The 17,617-nt window shown below is 66.1% G+C and overlaps 2 protein-coding genes across 4 annotated transcripts; both read left to right on the top strand.

The window, feature by feature from the left end:
* Positions 1-1,618: 1,618 nt before the first annotated feature.
* NAPA (NSF attachment protein alpha) lies at positions 1,619-12,040 on the top strand. 3 transcript variants are annotated; one of them, XM_075725412.1, is made up of 11 exons: positions 1,619-1,719; positions 4,377-4,456; positions 4,687-4,803; positions 7,527-7,573; positions 7,959-8,036; positions 9,627-9,682; positions 10,176-10,260; positions 10,451-10,555; positions 11,074-11,142; positions 11,432-11,482; positions 11,619-12,040. In XM_075725412.1, the coding sequence occupies exons 1-11, from the start codon at positions 1,622-1,624 to the stop codon at positions 11,718-11,720; spliced, it is 888 nt and encodes a 295-aa protein (XP_075581527.1). In that variant the 5' UTR covers positions 1,619-1,621; the 3' UTR covers positions 11,721-12,040. The 3 variants fall into 3 exon arrangements, with proteins under 3 accessions (XP_075581527.1, XP_075581525.1, XP_075581526.1); XM_075725410.1 differs by having other exon boundaries at positions 1,622-1,719; positions 4,377-4,460; positions 4,667-4,803; XM_075725411.1 differs by lacking the exon at positions 4,687-4,803 and having other exon boundaries at positions 1,622-1,719.
* Positions 12,041-12,694: 654 nt separating this feature from the next.
* KPTN (kaptin, actin binding protein) lies at positions 12,695-17,327 on the top strand. The gene is given in 18 exon segments (XM_075725447.1): positions 12,695-12,905; positions 13,730-13,770; positions 13,772-13,813; positions 13,892-13,976; positions 14,865-14,893; positions 14,896-14,921; positions 15,010-15,028; positions 15,031-15,087; positions 15,749-15,764; positions 15,767-15,789; positions 15,792-15,886; positions 15,888-16,006; positions 16,304-16,338; positions 16,341-16,404; positions 16,563-16,632; positions 16,704-16,839; positions 16,973-17,146; positions 17,235-17,327. Coding segments are annotated over 18 exon segments (1,335 nt in total).
* Positions 17,328-17,617: the final 290 nt, after the last annotated feature.

Raw genomic sequence — 17,617 nt, 5'->3', positions numbered from 1 at the left:
AATCCTCGTTTAGCCGAGGGGAATTTTTTTAGCCGCGTCTAGGTGTTTCGGTGAGGTGCCGCCAGGGCGAGCGGGGCGGCGTTAGAAATCTGGTGCGGAGCCGCGGCGGAAATAGTTTGGCAACGAGGTAACCTCCTCCTTCGGGCCGATTTCCCCCCCCCAAATACCACCATCGCCTCCGCTCTGCTTCATGCACCGAGAAATGAGGGTTTCCGCGCCGCTCCCTTACCTCCTCTCCGCCGGTGCGAGGGTCGAGGAGGCGCGGCGGGCTGTGGCACCGGTGCTGCCGGGCCGGGAGCTCAGCCAGCAGCCTTCCGAGGCACCGCCAACCTCGCGGCGAAGACGGCCCCGGTTCTTTCACCTCTATAAAAATCTGCGTGTGCTTCTTGCAGGCAGGCGGGCCGGCCGGGCGCCGGCGAGCACCGGGATTTCACCGTATCGGACAGCGCGGCAAACACCGGCTCCGACGGCCGGCGGCGGCAAGCTGAGGGGTTTCGGGGCAACCGGGGCGTTGTCCGCTCAGGGGGCGGCTTTTGGGGGGAGACCCTCTCCCCCAGCCGCCCCCTCATCTCCGTCCCACCGCCGCCACCGCGTGCGGCAGCGGCGTCGCCGGTGCTGGAGATGGCCGCGCCGGTGACGTCGCCTTTCCAGCCGCGGGCAGGTGCCGTATTCAGGGGATTCTGCCCCAAAAACCTCTTCCCCTGGCCGATGCGCTCTGCCCGTCGGCGTTTCCCCTTCCCTGCTCCCAGGCCCTGCCAGCTGCCGGCATTACGTCCAGCACATACCGAACACCCGTGACGTAGCTTGGCTGGGGAGACGGCGAGGTCGTTAATGACCAGCAGGTCGTTAAATACGCACGCCTTCGTCAGCGGGGATGCGGGAGCCCGAGCGCTCCCCTTTCACCGGGAAGTAATTAATCTAGGGCTCCTCTCAAAAGTTCCTGCTGGGGATGGAGGTGGTCGTTAGCGGCGGGGGGGCCGCAGCGTGAATCCTGACGCTAATTAGCGGCGGGTTCGTTAAACGCCTCCCGCGAGGAGCCGCAGGCGTTGTTCCGAGCCCTCTGGGCCAGCGTTTGTCCCCTGTCGGGACTGTTTCAGCCCGGGGAGAAGCGGCGCCAGCCCTGCTACCCTGTCAAGTGGTTCAGTGACGTCAGCGTGACTCGCCGTGACGTCAGCGTGATTCGCCGTGATGTCAGCTGTGATGTCAGTGCGAGAACCCTGGGTGAGCGTGGTGCCAGCAGGGGTGCGGGTGGCTTGGCTGACCCCGGGGCTCCTTCAGGACCCCCTCCCCCCGTCACTGGGGCAGGCTGAGCCGCGGGTTCCAGCCCGTATCAGCGCCACGTCACTGGAGCGCGTCAAAATGTCTGAAAAGGCGCAAAATGCCCCATTTCGGGGCCGCGGGGGTCGTCTCCCCCCCGCCCCCCCCACATGCGCCAGCTCCCCCCGGCCGCCAGGGGGCGCCGCAACCCCCCCAGGGGAGCCCCGGCGGAAGCGCGGCGCCGCCCCTCCGCCCGCCTCACGTGGTCGCCGCCCAGCCAATGGGAGCGCGCCGCCGGCCTCACGTGAGAGGGGCGCACGGCGGCGTCAGGTGAGGCGGAGCGCCGCGGCTGCAGGCGGCCGCCATGGACCAGGCCGGGAAGGAGAAGGAGGCGTTGCAGCTCCTGGCCGAGGCCGACAAGAAGGTCCGCGGCTCCCAGTCCTTCTTCGCCGGCCTCTTCGGGTGAGTGCGCGCCGCCCGGCCCGCTCCGCCCCGGGGTTGGCCCCCGCCGGGGGCCTGGCAGCAGCGGGGGGCTGGAGGGGGGGACGACGGGGAGGGGTGTTGGGGGCTTCTGGTGGGCGCTGAGGGGGGATCATGGGGCGGGGGGGCTTTGGGACGGAGTTGTTGGCCCCTGGGGGGGGTTAGGGTGAGCCGTGCTGGGGGGTAGAGAAAGAGTGTTAGGGGCTTCTGGGGGGCTTTGGGACGGCGGTGTTGGCCCTTTGGGGGGGCTTTGGGGCGAGGGGGGCACTGAGGGGGTGCGGGGGGGCAGCAAAGGGGTGTTAGGGGCTTCAAGGGGGGCTTTGGGACGAAGGTGTTGGCCCTTGGGGGGGCTTTGGGGCGAGGGGGGCAGCAAAGGGGTGTTAGGGGCTTCTGGGGGGCTTTGGGATGGAGGTCTTGGCCCTTTGGGGCGAGGGGGGCACTGAAGGGGTGCTGGGGGGCAGCAAAGGGGCGTTAGGGGCTTCAAGGGGGGCTTTGGGGTGAGGGGAGCCATTGAGGGGGTGCTGGGGGGCAGCAAAGGGGTGTTGGGGGCTTCAAGGGGGGCTTTGGGGTGAGGGGAGCCATTGTGGGGGTGCTGGGGTCAGCAAAGGGGTGTTGGGGGCTTCCGAGGGGCTCTGGGATGAAGGTGTTGGCCCCTGGGTGGCCTTTGGGGTGAGGAGGGGCACTGAGGGGGTGCTGGGGGGCAGCGAAGGGGTGTTAGGGGCTTGTGGGGGGCTCTGGGCTGACGGGTGGGCGTTGTGGGGGTGCTGGGTGTGGGGAAAAGGCACTAGGATCTTTGGGGGGCTGCAGGGTGGGCACTGGGGGGGTGCTGGGCAAGGGGAAGGGGTGTTAAGAGCTTCTGGGGGGTGCTGGGGTGAGGGGTGGGCACTGAGGGGGTGCTGGGGGGTGGCAGAGGGTGTTTGGGCACGTTGTGGGGCGTGGGGGCTAGGGATGAGGGCGGGGAAGGCTGTTAAAAACCAGCAGGTGCTCTTGTTGCCTCTCAGCTCATCGCAAACTCATCCCTCGCGTTCGGCGTGGGCTTTACGACCTCTTCCGGGGGGGGGGGGGTTTCAAACTTTAAATTGGCCTGTGCGCGGTCCTGGCCGGCGGTACGTCTCTGAGGGGGTTCTGCTCCCCCCTGCCCCTCCTCGTGCTGCCGAAGGACGAACTCGGGGGGTTCCTTTTGCCCCTCCATGCCGCTCAGGCTCGTCTCTGTGCACAGACCGGGCCGGTTTCACGCCCGCGCTGGCTGACCGGGCCTGGCTTTAACTCTGGCTTTACACAACTGTAGCGCTAGGGGAGAAATGAGAGGTGCCCCCTGCTTAACGTTGCGAAATTCAGCTTTAACCAGGTGGTTTCACAAACAAGAGCGAGTCCGTCGCTTGCCCGATAAGGGGGAGGTTTGTTTTCCTTGGGCTCCTGGGAAGGAGACGCTGAGGGCGGGTTTTTTGCATTGCGGGGACTGGAGCTGTGGTTTCTGCTGCCCTGCGCTTTCCCCGTTTCCTTCAGCTCGCCCTCCTTAACGTTATTTAACAGCTCCAAATTAACGTGAGGCGGAAAGACTCGGGCGTTTCGGCATGAAACGGTAATTTCTAATCGCAGTTAGAATTCTCTGAGTTAAAAGGCAGTTTTGTAAAGCGTCGAGATCTCCCCAGCTGTCTCAGACGGCGTTGAGTCACCGTCAGCCCTGCGCACGTGAAGCCCGGCTGCCAAAATCCGCCGGATGCTTATTGCCCTTTTAGCCTGGTTATCGGCCGGTGTTCGGCAGGGACAGCGTTGCCGGGAGCGCGTTTTGTTTTTTTCCTTTTGTTGGGTGGAGCGGCTGCTTTGATGCTTTCCCTCTTTTTTGGGGAACGGGAGAATTTTGCTGCTCAAACCTATCCGAACCGGTGGAGCTGCTGGCTCTGGCGAGTCGCTCCTGCCAGCCCCTGCCACATCTCTAACTGCAGGTTTCTAGTGGGAGGGAGGAAACGTGAGCAAAACTGCTTAAGCTTGTGCTGGAAAAAAAAAAGAAAGCCCCAAAACCAGAAATGCAACCGTAATAAGCTCCCTTGAGTCGACAGCCAGGGTTTCTAGTTGGAATCAGCAAGGTCAGCAGAGGAACGCGCTCGCTGGCAGAGCCGGCGAGCTGGGAGGTGGTGCTGGGGTGCCAAAACGGGTCGTTGTCGGCCGAGCGGGCTCCCTCCCCGCTCCCCTCGGGCTGATGGGCAGCTCCGCAGCCTCTCCCTCCTCTGGGTTCTGGCTGCAGTGGTGATCGGGGGCTGTTTTGGGGGCTGGGGGGCTGCTCCGGTGGGCGCTGGCCGCGTCCCCGGCGGCAGAGGAAGGCCGTGAGCCTGGGGCTTCGCCGGCGGGAGCAGCGCGGGCTCGTTCGGGACGGGCGCTTCGCCCCTTCGCTGCAGGAGGATTCCTCTGCTCGTGAATTATTAATTAAAGAAGCGCTTCTGTGAAGGACCGGCCCAGCTCCCACCGACTGCAGGGAGATGTGGAGCGGGGAGAGGGTTGGGGTGCTTCCCGGCGAGCTTCTCTTGCTCTTTTTGGCAGCTGGAGTGGAGCAATGTGATTTTTTTTTTTTCCGCTCGGGCGCGGGGTTTGAGCTTCCCGGCAGGTATTTATGCAAACACCTGGCCTCTGTTTGCTTCCAGGGGTTCCTCCAGGATAGAGGAAGCATGCGACATCTACACCCGAGCAGCAAACATGTTCAAAATGGCCAAAAACTGGAGCGGTACGTACGAGCGCGGCCGCGAGCTGTTTCCCTGGGCTGGGGGTGCAGTCTCCTCGCCTCCTCCAGCAAGGATCGAACCCCTCTGGGTCTGAAAGCCGGTGCAGGCTCGATGCCGCTGGCTTATTTTAGCTCGATTTTGAGCAGGGTAGCCTGCCTGCACCCAGCTTTTCCACCCCACCTCTCTGAAACGGTTAAGACGATGCTCCTGAGCTTCCTCTCTCCTTCTCCAGCCGCAGGGAATGCCTTTTGCCAGGCGGCGCAGCTCCATCTGCAGCTGCAGAGCAAGCACGACGCAGCCACCAACTTCGTGGACGCGGGCAATGCCTTCAAGAAAGCTGACCCGCAAGGTAAGGGCTCGATTTCCCTCCAGCCTTCCAGAGCTGGCGATTGTCCAGCCTCCCGAGCTGGGGTGGGAGACGCAAGCACCCGTAAAACGCCCCAATTTCAGTTGCCAGAGGCTGCGCGTCGCGCGTATGCGCTGGGTTTTTGCCCGTTAGGCAAGGGTTTCTCCTGGGTGCGTGTTATCCCATCCTCTCGACACCTTTGGGAGCCGGCCGAGATGCTGTGGGCTGGATTTGACATGCTTCCCCGAGCTGCGAGTCGCTCCGGTAGCTGATGGCAGGCAAAGTTCACCTCCGCAGCCAGCGTGCCTGCCGGATGACGTCGGTTCCCCCCTTCCCCGCTGCGGGAATCCCTGTGCCGCCCGCCGAGCCTGACTCTGAGCAGATGGCTTCGGCTGAAGCCACGGAAGGGGTTTGGTCGCGATTCACGCGCCGTGTGTGGATCACGCTTCGTTTGGCTCCCTTCGCTCAGAGCGGCTCCCGGGCTGCCGGGAGCCGAGCCGGTGGGGACGTTCTGGGGTCGATGGACCAGCTGAGAGCAGACGCGTCCTCTTCCCGACGGCTGGCGTTTCGGCTGGCTTCGGTGGGACGGGCGACGAGTTGGGGTGTCCCGCGTGTTCCCCCGCGGGCGACTTGGATCCTAGCTCTCCTCGGTGTGGAGCACGAGAGGGGAATGTCACGGGGGGAGCTGGCGAGCGCGGGCCGTTGGGTTTAGGGTACGAAGAGAGCGAGGAGCGCGAGAGTTGGTCTCGCTTTCCTCGCGTTTACCCGTGCCGCAGGGGAACGCTTTGCTGTTCCTGGCAAGCCGTCTCGCTAGTTACTGCTGCCCCCGGGGTTATCTGTGCCTGGGCCGGATCAGCTTGGGTGATTTTCAGAGAAAATAATGAAGTAACCTGAGGAGAAAATAAATTTAATCTCACGGAGGATTTGCTTAATCTCCCAGAGATTTATGTTCCGATTATCCGCTCGCGCAGCTCTCAACCTGTGTTTTCCTCTCTCGAGCGGCTGCGTGAGCCGGTGTGCCGAAACGTGCCCACCCCCCGGCGCGCTGTGGCTTTTGCTAAACTGGAAGGGGAAGGCGGAGGCTGAACCTTCCTCTTCCTAACAGGGCAAAAACCTTCTGGAATACACGGGAATTCCCTGTGGTGGGGTTGGCTCTGTGCTGGGCAGAGCCTTCTGGCGAGGTGTTTGATGGGGATGGCTGGACGGGCCAGGATGAAGGCACAACGCTGTGGGTGAACTCGTGGAGAGAAAAGCGTGGTTGAATACCACCTGCGTGTCCATGACTGCCTCTTCTCCGCGTCCTGACCTCGTCCTCAGAGCTGGTTGAGGGTCCTGCCGCTGCCTTCACCCAAGAGCCGCAGGCAGCGGCACCGGAGGGACGCGTCCCTGCCCTCGGAGCCCAGCGCCCGCGTCGGCGCGGTCCCTTGGGTCGGCTGCGACGCGAGCTCGGGGTCCAGCCCCGCTCCCTCCTCTTCCCCCCGCTGCCCCCGTCTCTCCTCCGCCGTGAACCGCCGTCCCACGTAGCCGGGGCTGGGTGCGGCGGAGACGCGGCCGTGACAGCCGTCAGTCAGATGGCAGCTCCTCGGCTGCTCGGCTCCCTGGTAGGGAGCGCTGCGAGCCTGACAGCTGGGAGCAGTCAGAAAAAGATCCGTCTCCTGGAGCCTGGCATTTAGCTGTGGCAGAGTTCCTCCCACGCCTCTTTGGAGATGGCGAGGGGAAGGTGCCTCCTCCTGAGATACAGCAAAACTCTGCGGCGTCGGCAGCCCCCCGCCCCGTCCCGCGCCGTGTGTGACCGACTGCGGTGGATCTGGGCGCTCCTCTGAGCAAACCAGCCTGCGTCCCTTTGGATGAGCTGCTGGGACAAAACGTCACGGCGGGGGCCAGGTCTGCGTCGACGCTGGTTTCGATCCCACCCTACGGTCTGGGGAGAGGCGGTGGGGGGCTCCCGGCTTGGCCCTGTGGGGCAGGAGGGGGGCTTGTCCCTTCACGGGGTCGGCATCCCAGACGCTGACGTCTCAAATGCCCTCCGCCCCAAACAAAGGCCTTTTGTTTTGGGAAGCAAACAGCTTACTGGCGCGTCGTCGCAGCTCCCGGGCCGGCCAGGCAGCGCAGGGCACTGGATGGAGCGGCTCTGGGTTCTGCTTTTCGCTACCCGCCTGCTCTGGGGACGCCGGGAGATGCGTGCATTTCCCCGCCCGCCCCGGGGCACGGCGCACCGCCAGCGGGGCTGCGCTGCAAGCGTCGCGGCCGCAGCTCCTGGGTGCCCGGCCAGCTCAGAGGCTGCCCTTCAAGCCTAAGCCGCTCCGCGTGCCGCTTGGCTTCGGATAACTCCCGTCTGCAGCAGCGTTGGGGCTTCAAACGTGTTAAAAAAGCAGAGTTGCTGATCTCGTCGTAGGCGGTCTGTGATCAGAGACCGGCAAGGCGTCCGTAGGCTGCCTGGTGCAAACTGGCTGACTCTCGGCTGCCGAGCGCCGGGGCACGGGGACGCGACGGTGCCGACGGAGAGGCTTTGATTTGCTCTGCCGGCCTCTGACGGTCCCTGTCACCGCTCGCTCGCGTGCTCTAAATTACCCTTGAAGCCTCGGCAGCTTTTCTCGAGTAGCTATTGATTTTTTGAGCGTGCTATAAATACGTTTTGGGGAGGCTGGGAGCGAGAGGGAGGGGTGGCAAACAGCACCGCTCTTCCAAAACGCCCGTGCTCACAAATGTGTTCTTTCTCTTCTCAGAGGCCATTAACTGTTTGATCAGAGCTATCGAGATCTACACAGACATGGTAAGCCCGGCCGTGCTCTTCTCGCCTTGCGTTCCCCCGGGAGGGAGGGTGGCGAGGCCGAAGGCTCGGACCCACCTCTCCGTGCCCTCAGCTCAGTGGAAGCGGGGGTCTCGGGCGTTTTTGTCCAGCTTGCTGGCATTACGCGGGGCTGGTGGCGGAGGATAGGGCTGAAACCAGCACCCACTGAGACCCGGAGGCAAACTCCTGGTGGGCAGGGGCCAAAGCCTTCCCGGAGCGCTGGGAATGGCGAGCTGGGCAGCGCTGCCTGCCCTCGGAGCAGCTCTCCTGCTGCCAGTGCAGGGATTGCTCCCCTTGGGCTCGGAGCGCTCTTCCGAGCACCCCGCCGAGCGCCAGCCCAGGTGGGCAAACTCCTTTCTGCTTCCAGGGTCGGTTCACCATCGCTGCGAAGCACCACATATCGATAGCGGAAATCTATGAGACGGAGCTGGTGGACATTGAGAAGGTAAACGCGGGGGAAGAGAGGGGAATGCCGCAGGGCAGGTGCCTGGTCGTCGGGGCAGGCCGGAGGCGTGGCTGCGCGTCCTCCGGCTTCCGTAAATGCCACCTTCAATTCAAGTGGGGATTGGGAAGCGGTCAAAACCCGGAGGCTTCGTGGCCGGGACAGGGTGCGGGTGCTCGAGAGGCCTTTGCTGATTCACCGCCTGCCTGGCAGATGAGCTCGGCGCTGTCACGCCTGCTCGGGGTGACGTATCCTCAGCAGGTCACCCTTTGCCCTCAGGCTGTTCTCGCTTCTTCCCCGAAACGTGCCCGCTGCGGTCTGCCGGCTGCCGCCGAGGTGGCTTTAAGCCCCAAATACCAGCGACGCTTCCCGGTGCGTGTCAGCCCTGCGCAAACGCGGGAAGACGCTTGGAATGGCCTTGACGCTGCAGCTAACGAAAGGAGGGGGGGCGGGGGGGGAATAAAAAAAAAAGCTTCAGGCTTGTGTGGGCGTCTGGGAAGCGCGAGAACAGTTTGATTGGAGCCATCTGAGAAGAAATCGCCGCTAACCGACGGAGGTAGCGAAGCCCTCCGGCTTCCCGGAGGCTCAGGTGCCTGCGGGGTCCCGCAGGGCCGCCTCCGCAGATGCTGTTCCTACCCCCGTGGCTCCAGATTCTGACTCAACCGGGTGGTTTTTTGGTTTGTTTTTTTTTTTTCTTCTTTTTCCTTCCCTGGGGAATAACCCAGGTTCATCTTAAAGGGAAACGAGTTTTCCACATCCTGCATGGATCTAATGAGGGCTTCCGCTCGCTTCCCGAGTTAATTTAGGGCTGTTCTTGACACTCCTCCCAGCAAGCCTCTCTGACACCCTGCTTGACAGCTTCTGGGAGTAACCCTCAGCGCCATCCTGCCCCGCCGGCCACTGCTCCCCGATGAGCTGCTCGCGGAATAACGTAGGGATTTGCCCTCAGGCCGGGCTTTGGCACTCCGGGGAAGGGCTGAGCTTGCTCAGCCGGATTCGCGAGCTCCCATCAGGAAAGCCTCCTCTTCCTCGGCACCGATCCGATGCGATCCTTGGCAGCGATACGATTCGTCTTCAAATTTAGCTGCCCAGTAGGTCCCCAGGCTGTTGGCAGGAGATGGGTGTGAAAGGCGCCCACGGGCAGCCAGGAGATGAGCCGCCCCCTTAACGAATGGGCTGAAAAGAGAAAAATAACTTTCCCCTGGGGAGGGAGCGTATCTCCGCTCATCCCCATAAAGCTGCGGCGTGCCGGGGCGCTCGCTGGCCTGGCATCTCGCCCCTCCGCCCCCCTCCAAATGCCCAGGCCTCCTTGACCTTGTCTCGGCGGGGAGCTGCCGGCCGGTTGCCACCTTGGGATGGGAGCCGGCCGCAGCAGGCAGCACAGATGGCAGCGCGGGCAGCGGAAGCTTGCGTGGGCGGCTCGGAGCAGGCATGCGCCCTGCGAGGCCGGGCTGGGGAGGATTCTCCTGAGCACAGCATCGCTGCAGGCTCTGCAGCTGCCGTATCTTTGTATTTTTTTTATATATATATATATATCTCTTTGTATTTTTTTCATGGTGTGCTACGCCCTGACTGCGTTTGCCTTCCCCCTAGGCGATAGCCCACTACGAGCAGGCTGCGGATTACTACAAAGGGGAAGAGTCCAACAGGTAAAGGCTCTGCTGCGGGCAGAGTAGGGCTGCCTGCTGCCCTGCCTGCTCCCGGCGCCACGGGAGCTGCCGGTGCAGCTCTCCGTGTGGGATCGGCGCTCCGGCACGGCCCGGGGTGGGTCAAGAAACAGATGGTGGCCGAGTTTCTGTCCCCAAAGTGACTTCCCCGCTGCAGCAAGCCACGCTGCTTATCTCCGCGCATGCCCGCTTCCTTCCTGATCCTCACCGCCGGCTTCTGCCCCCGGCGAGGGCTGGCAGCGCTTTCTGCGTGCCGTGCCGGGGGGAGAAGAGAGCTCCCGGCGCTGCTGGGCTGCTCGGCAGCTTCCCCCCACCTCGGGGGAACCCCAATTCCCAGCGCTCGGGTGGGAGCTGGGCTGTCAGGGGTGTGGGGGGGGGGGGGCCATGCCGGCGTGGTTGCGGCTCCGTGGGCGGCGTGATGCCCCCCGGCAGAGCGCAGCGCCCGCAGCTTTTCCTGGCTCTCCCTTCCCCGCAGCTCTGCCAACAAGTGCTTGCTGAAAGTGGCCACTTACGCGGCCCAGCTGGAGCAGTACCAGAAAGCCGTGGAGATCTATGAGCAGGTCTGTGCCTCCTCGTTGCGTCGCGAGGACGCGGCCCCCCTGCCCGCCGTGTCCTCCGGCCCCCTGCCCCCGACGTGCTCGTCGGGAGAGGTTCCTCGCCGCGGCCCCTCCTGCGGTACGGGACTTGTCCACTGGAGCTCCCTAAATAACTCCGGGGAAAGCTCCAGCTCCCCCCGATTGTCTCTTCCAGGTGGGCACCAGCGCGATGGACAGCCCCCTGCTGAAGTACAGCGCCAAGGAGTATTTCTTCAAGGCGGCCCTCTGCCACTTCTGCATCGACATGCTCAACGCAAAGGTTTGGCCGGGGGCCGGGGGCCAGGGCACGCAGCCCCCCGGGGGGTGGGACGGGCGGGGGGGTCTCCCCTACCCTGCGGGCTAGCGGCGGTGCTGGGACGCTTGCCGCTGCTCTAAAGCTCCCAAAGCCGGCCCAGCCGCGTGAGCTTCTCCTCTGGTGGGTGCTGCTTCTATGGCCTCAAGCTGCGCCGGGGGAGGGTTAGGTTGGAAATTAGGAAAAATTTCTTCACGGAAAGAGTGGCCAAGCATTGGACCAGGCTGCCCAGAGAGGTGGGGGAGTCCCCATCCCTGGAAGTGTTCAAAAAAATGGGTAGATGTGGCACTGGGGGACATGGTTCAGTCCCATCTACCCTTGACTGGTTTAGTGTGGGCTTGGCAGTGTAGGTTAATGGTTGGACTGGATGATCTTCAAGGTCTTTTCCAACCTAAACGATTCGATGATTCTATGATTCTCCCCGTCCTTCTCCTCCATCCTCCTCGCCCTTCCTCCTCCCTCCTTGCCGCCCTTCTCCCCTCCAGCTGGCCGTGCAGAAGTACGAGGAGATGTTTCCGGCCTTCACGGACTCCAGGGAGTGCAAGCTGGTCAAGGTGAGCAGCGCAGCCCCCTCCTCCCTCCCCGCTGCGTCGCCAGGGCCGGGACAGCCCCCCGGCTCCCGGGAAGCGCCCAAAGGGCCGGGAGCGCCTGCAGCCTGGCTGCTCCCCGCGAGGCTCCTGGCCACGGTGGGCTCGGCTCCGGCCAGCCAAGGTGGCTCCGTCCCCCCGCCGTGCCCCAAATCCGTTCTTGAGGAATGCGGGAGCGAAGGCAAAGGCAGGGGAGGGTTCTGCCCTCTTGGGGGGGGCGCGGGGGTCTCACTCCCCTTCCCCTCTTCTCTTCTAGAAACTGCTGGATGCTCACGAGGAACAGAACATCGACGGCTACACCGACGCGGTATGTTTAACGCTGTAAAACGGAGGAATTCACCCCAAACCCGAAGGCGGAAGGAGCCGCTTCCACCTGCGCTGCCCCGGACCCCCCCGCCTTCTTCCCAAATAACGCCTCCCTCCTCTTCCTCTCCCCGCGGCAGGTGAAGGAGTACGACTCCATCTCCCGCCTGGACCAGTGGCTCACCACCATGCTGCTCCGCATCAAGAAAACCATCCAGGGCGAGGAGGAGGACTTGCGCTAGGCGGCCGCCCCCCGCTTTGCCGACACCCCCTCTTCCCCTTCTCCGGAGCCATTCCTGTTTTCCGGAGCCGCTCCCCGCCCGGCTCCGTGCCGCGTTCTCCTTGTACATGGACCCCTCTTCGGATATTTAATGTAATATATTCCCTGGGAGCCCGGGTTCCGCGCTCTCCCCCTCCGCCCTGCCTTCGCTCCGGGGGTCCCCCCCGTTCTCCCGGGGGCTGCGGGAGTTTGCGTCCCCCCACCTCCGCGGGGGTGAGGAGGAGGAGGAGGAGGAGGAAGGCAGGTGCTGCTGCATGCGTTGGCGTCGACCGCGGGGCTCCGCTGGCTGTGCTGCATCCTCCCAAAGGCGAATAAAACGTTGCATGAGCGGAGACCGGCCCGGCGTCCTGGGGCGGGGGGCTGTGGACCCCCCCTTTCCCCCCCCCCCCCAAACCCCAGCTGTGGCGCTGCCTTCGCCCCCTGAAGGGTAACGCTGCCCCGGCCTCGTTAAGGCTCCCTGGGGGGCGTTAATTAATGAGCCTGGGCCCTGCCCCACAGCCCCCCCCCCACTCTGGGGGTCCTGTCCTGCTTCCCCCCCCCCCCAGCCTAGGGGGTCCCTGTTGTGCCCTGGCCTTTGTAGCCCCGCCCCTTCCCTGAGGCTCCGCCCTGGAGGCGTGACCACAACCCAAACCCCGCCCCTGGAGGGCGGGGCAAATCAGCACACACCACCCAGGGGGGCGGAGCAACAGCGCAGGCCCCGCCCCGGGGGAGGAGCAGCAGTGTGTGTCCCGCCCAGGGGGGCGGAGCCACAGGGCAAACCCCGCCCTCAGGGGCGGAGCAGCACCGCGAATGCACCGCCCCAGGGCGCGGAGCCACGCCCCCTTCTGCTCTCCGCCCTCCGCGCCGTCGCAGAGTGGTGACGTCACTGCAGCGCCGGGCCGCGCAAGGCCCCCAGCGGCGGCGGGGCGGGGCGGCCGCGGCGGTGCCGGTGCCGCCATGGCGGCTCGCTGCCCGCTGGTGGAGGACAGCTTCAGCCGGCTGGCCTCGCAGAGCAACGTGTACGGGCTGGCGGCGCTGGCCGGCGGGGAGGGCCCCGGCGGGCTGCTGGCGGCCGCGCTGAAGGGGAAGGTGATTTACTTCCGGTACCACGACCTGCGGCAGCGGCTGCGGCCCGTCGCCAGGGAGCTGCAGTTCACCTACATCCCGGGTCGGGGCTCCGGGGGCGCGGGGGGGCGGCCGGGGGGGCCGGGGAGAGGGGCCACGGGGGGGTCAGGAGTCGTGGGGAGGGGCCATGGGGGGGTCAGGGGTCGTGGGGAGGGGCTATGGGGGTCATGGGGAGGGGCCATGGGGGTCAGGGGTCATGGGGAGGGGTTATGAGGGTCATGGGGAGGGTTTATGGAGGTTCAGGGGTTGTGGGGAGGGGCTATGGGGAGTCAGGGGTTGTGGGGAGGGGCTATGGGGGGTCAGGGGTCATGGGGAGGGTTATGAGGGCACATGGAGAGGGGTTATGGGGGCTCAGGGGTCATGGGGAGGGGTTATGGGGGTCATGGGGAGGGTTTATGGAGGTTCAGGGGTCGTGGGGAGGGGCTATGGGGAGTCAGGGGTCATGGGGAGGGTTATGAGGGCACATGGAGAGGGGTTATGGGGGTCATGGGGAGGGGTTATGGGGGGTCAGGGGTCATGGGGAGGGGTTATGGGGGTCATGGGGAGGGCTTATGGAGGGTCAGGGGTCATGGGGAGGGGATATGGGGGTTAGGGGTCATGGAAAGAGGCTATGGGGGGTCATGGGGTGGGGTTATGGGGGGTCAGAGGTCATGGTGGGGGGTTACAAAGGGTTATGGGGTCATGAGGAGGGGTTATGGGGGGTCAGAGGTCATGGGGAAGGGTTACAGACGGTCAGGGATGGGGTCATGAGGGTCAGGGGTCAAGGCGGGGGGGGGCAGTCTGCCCGTGTTGGGGGTCAGGGGTCAGAGAGCAGAGGTCAGGGGCCCGGGGGCGGCCCCGCTCTCTGAGGCGCCACCGCCGCCGCAGTCGACGCCGAGATCGTCTCCATCGACTCCTTCCCGAAGTCGCCCCCCGCAGCGCGGGCTCGTGGTCGGCATCACCTTCATCAAGGTGCGCTGGGGGGCGTGGGGGGGCGGCCGGGGGGGGGCGGCGGGGAGGGAGCCTCCTCCCACCCCTTGCCCCCCCCAGGACTCCGGGGACAAGGCCAGCCCCTTCCTCAACATTTACTGCGACTACGAGCCCGGCTCCGAGTACGACCTCGACTCCGTGGCGCGTAAGTGTCCCCCCCAGGCTCCGTGTGTCCCCCCCTGGGCTCTGTGTCCTTCCTTGGGCTCCGTGTGTCCCCCCCCAGGCTCCGTGTGTCCCCCCCCTGGGTTCTTGGTCCCCCTCAGGTCCCCCCCAGGCTCCATGTGTCCCCCCCTGGGCTCTGTGTGTCCTCCCCCAGCCCCATCTGTGCCCCCCGTGCACGTCCCCAGGGCCCCATGTGTCCCCCCGGGCTCTGTGTGTCCCCCCTGGCCCCATCTGTGCCCCCCGTGCACGTCCCCAGGCCCCATGTGTCCCCCCCGGGCTCTGTGTGTCCCCCCCAGCCCCATCTGTGCCCCCCGTGCATGTCCCCAGGCCCCATGTGTGTCCCCCGGGCTCTGTGTCCCCCCCCATGCTCCATCTGTGTCCCCCCCAGGCTCCGTGTGTCCCCCCGGGCTCCATGTCCCCTCAGGCTCCGTGTCCTCCCGTACTCCATCCGTGTGTCCCCTGTGGGCTCCGTGTGTCCCCCTGCGTTCCTTCCGTGTCCCCCCGGGCTCCATGTCCTCCTGTACTCTGTCCGTGTCCCCCCCCCCCGGGCTCCGTGTCCCCCCCCCAGGCTCCGTGTCCCCCCCCAGGCTCCGTGTCCCCCCCCCGGGCTCTTTGTGTCCCCCTGGGCTCCGTGTGCCTCCCATGTTCTCTCCGTGTCCCCTCGGGCTCCGTGTCCTCCTGTGCTCCATCCGTGTGTCCCCCCCGGGCTCCATGTCCCCCCCCCCCAGGCTCCGTGTGCCCCCGCACTCTGTCCATGCATCCCCCCCCCCGCTGTCCACGCGTCCCGCGGCGGGCGCCCGGGGGTCTCGGGGTGCTGTGGCGGTGGCGGCGCAGCCCCCCGGCCCGGGCTCCCCGTGCCCTCTGCCCGCAGAGAGCTGCCTCAACCTGGAGCTGCAGTTCACACCCCCTTCCAGCTCTGCCACGCCGAGTGCGTACCCCCCGAGCCCCCTCGGGACCCCCCGAGCCCCCCCGGGCCCCCCGAGCCCCCCGTCAGCCGCCCTCCTCCGCCCTGGCAGGGTCTGCGTCGGCGACCGGGCCCGAGGACGGTTTTTCTGCTGAGCGGGAACGACCCCTCCATCCGCCTCTACAAGGAGGTGAGCGCCGCGCCGCCGCCCTCGCCCGCTTCCCCCCGCTTCCCCCCGCTTCCCCCCCGCTTCCCCACCTTTTTCCTTGCTTTCCCCACTTTTCTCCCCACTTCTCCCCGCTTTCGCCCCCTTGTCCCCCCTTTCTTCCTCGCTTCTCCACCTTTTTCCCCCTTTTCCCTTGCTTCTCCCCCTTTTTTCCTCTTTCTCCCCACCTTTCCCCACTTCTTCCCCTTTTTTCCCCTTTTTCCCTTTCCCCCCTTTTTTCCCCCTTTTTTCCCTGTTTCTCCCCCTTTTTCCCCACTTTCTCCCCCCTTTTCCCCCCCTCTCCCCCCTTTTCCCCCCCTTTTTCCCCCCTTTTTCCCCCCTTTTTCCCCCCCTTTCCCCCCCTTTCCCCCCTTTCCCCCCCTTTCCCCCCCTTTCTCCCCTTTCTCCCCTTTCCTCTCCCCCTTTCTCCCCCCTTTCTCCCCCCTTTCCCCCCCTTTCCCCCCTTTTCCCCCCTTTTCCCCCCTTTTCCCCCCTTTTTTCCCATTTCCCCCCCATTTTTCCTCTTTTCCCCCCTTCTCCCCTTCTCCCCCTTCTCCCCCTTCTCCCCCTTCTCCCCCTTCTCCCCCTTCTCCCCCCGGCCCCGGCGCAGCCCGACGCCGACGCCGCTCTCCCCCCGCTCCGGCAGAACGAGGGCTCGCACCAGTCGAGGAGCAGCCAGTCCAGCAACCCTCTTCCCGGAGCTCCAGGAGCTTCCCAGCAAGTACGGGGGGGTGGGATTCGGGGCCCCCGCACCCCCGGATCCCCGGGGCTCAGCTCCCCTCCCGCCCCCGCAGCGTCCTCTGGCTCGACGTCTGCAACGTCCCCGGCGCCGGCCAGCGCGTCACCGCCTTCGGTTGCCAAAGCGGCTACGTCCGCGTCGCTCGGGTGGACCAGGCCAGCCGAGGTGAGGCCCGACCGCCGCCGCCGTCCCCCCGCTTTCCCGCCCGGAATTAACGATCCCGGCGCCGTTAAATCGCCCGCTGCGGCGCGGTTTATCTGCTTAGCTCCGCGGCGGTCCGGGCGGGGATTAACGGGCTCGTGGAGGGAGGGTGGGCGGTCACCAGAAACGGGGTTTTGGCCGCTGGAATCCGATGCCGGATCCTTCCCGGCTCCGGGCTGGGAGAAAGGCGGGATGGCGTCGGCAGGACCGGGAGCCCCGTGCCGTCCGACGGATCCCGGCGGCAGCCGCTCTCCCTCGCAGTGGTGCTCCAGAGCTGGAGCATCCAGCAGGACGGTCCCCGTCTCCAAGGTCCCTGGTGTTCCCGCTGCCGTCGGAGCGGGGAGCCGCCGCGGCGCAGGACGGTAAGGAGACGGGGACAGCGGGCCCCCGCGCGGCACCGTGGCACCGATCCCTGCCCGCCGCCGGCTCCCCGGAGCTCCGGTTTCCCCCCGCAGCCCCTCGCCGCGCTCGGAGCCGGCGGGCTGCGGCGTGACGCCCGCCGCCCGCCTCCTCCTCCCAGATGACGCCGTCGCCGCGCGGGGCTACAGCGTCCTGGTCACCAGCACCATCGAGCTCTCCGTGGTGTACAGGTGAGCGCCGGGGCCGCGGCGCGGGACCTTCGCCTCCTTCCTCCTCCTCACCGACCCGTTGCCCGCTCCAGGGACGTGTTAACCAACGGGCTGGGCGACCAGTTGATCTTACCGGCCAGCGACCAGTACGACAGCGTCCTCTGCGCGCTGGTGACCGACGTCGACTTCGACGGCGCCCGCGAAATCCTCCTCGGCACCTACGGGCAGGTGGGCGATGGCATTTGCCGGCGGGGCGGTTACGCGGCCCCCGGCACGGCTCGGAGAGCCGTGCCGGGGGCCGCGTAACCCCCGCCGCCGGCGTAGCCCCCGCCGGCTTCCCCGCATCCTTTCTCCGCCGCAGGAGCTGCTCTGTTACAAATACGCCGGCGCCGCCGGGAATTCGCCCGGCGAATTCCGGCTCCTCTGGACGCGGCGCTTCCCCAGCCCGCTCCTCTCCATGCTCTACGCCGACCTGACCGCCGACGGGCTCTGCGAGCTGGCCGTCGTCTGTCTGAAGGGGCTCCACGTCCTGCAGGTAAAGGCGCGACACCCCCCCGCCGCAGGGGGGGGCTTCCCTGGCCGCCTGCCCCCCACCGCCTTCACCCCACATCTCCCCACGGCAGCACAGCCTGGAACCGACGGCCCGGCGCGTCCTGGAGCGGCTGCGGGAGGAAGCGGAGCGCAGAGCCCGGCGCGGGGCGGTGGCGGAGGAGTGACGAAGACGACGAAGATGCCACCGGCGTTCCCCCCCCGGCCTGGGCGGTGGCGAGACCCCCGCCCATTCGGATGTACCCCTACCTCTCGCACCCTCGCCAATAAATACGTGCCCGGCGTCCCGCCGCCAGCCCCGGTTTCTCCGGTGAACGCCGGCGGGGACGGGAAAGCTCCTCCGGCCTCAGCGGCTGGGACACGGCCAGGGGCCGACCCGTGGGGTGGGGGGGACCCCTATTTTGGGGTCGGACCCTCCCGGACCCCCCCCCGTCTGCGGCATGCCGGCGTGCCGGCA

The sequence above is a fragment of the Pelecanus crispus genome, chromosome 30 (assembly GCF_030463565.1).
Source record: "Pelecanus crispus isolate bPelCri1 chromosome 30, bPelCri1.pri, whole genome shotgun sequence".
NCBI lineage: Eukaryota > Metazoa > Chordata > Aves > Pelecaniformes > Pelecanidae > Pelecanus > Pelecanus crispus.
The sequence above is the reverse complement of the archived record's forward strand: the minus strand, read 5'-3'. Positions and strand labels throughout refer to the sequence as shown.

Bases quoted from the DNA above. Each gene is read 5' to 3' on its own strand.
- NAPA (XM_075725410.1), top strand. From the start codon at position 1,622: ATGGACCAGGCCGGGAAGGAGAAGGAGGCGTTGCAGCTCCTGGCCGAG. The intron at 8,037-9,626 runs GTAAACGCGGGG...CCTTCCCCCTAG, and splicing joins AGCTGGTGGACATTGAGAAG to GCGATAGCCCACTACGAGCA. The intron at 10,556-11,073 runs GTTTGGCCGGGG...TCTCCCCTCCAG, and splicing joins TCGACATGCTCAACGCAAAG to CTGGCCGTGCAGAAGTACGA.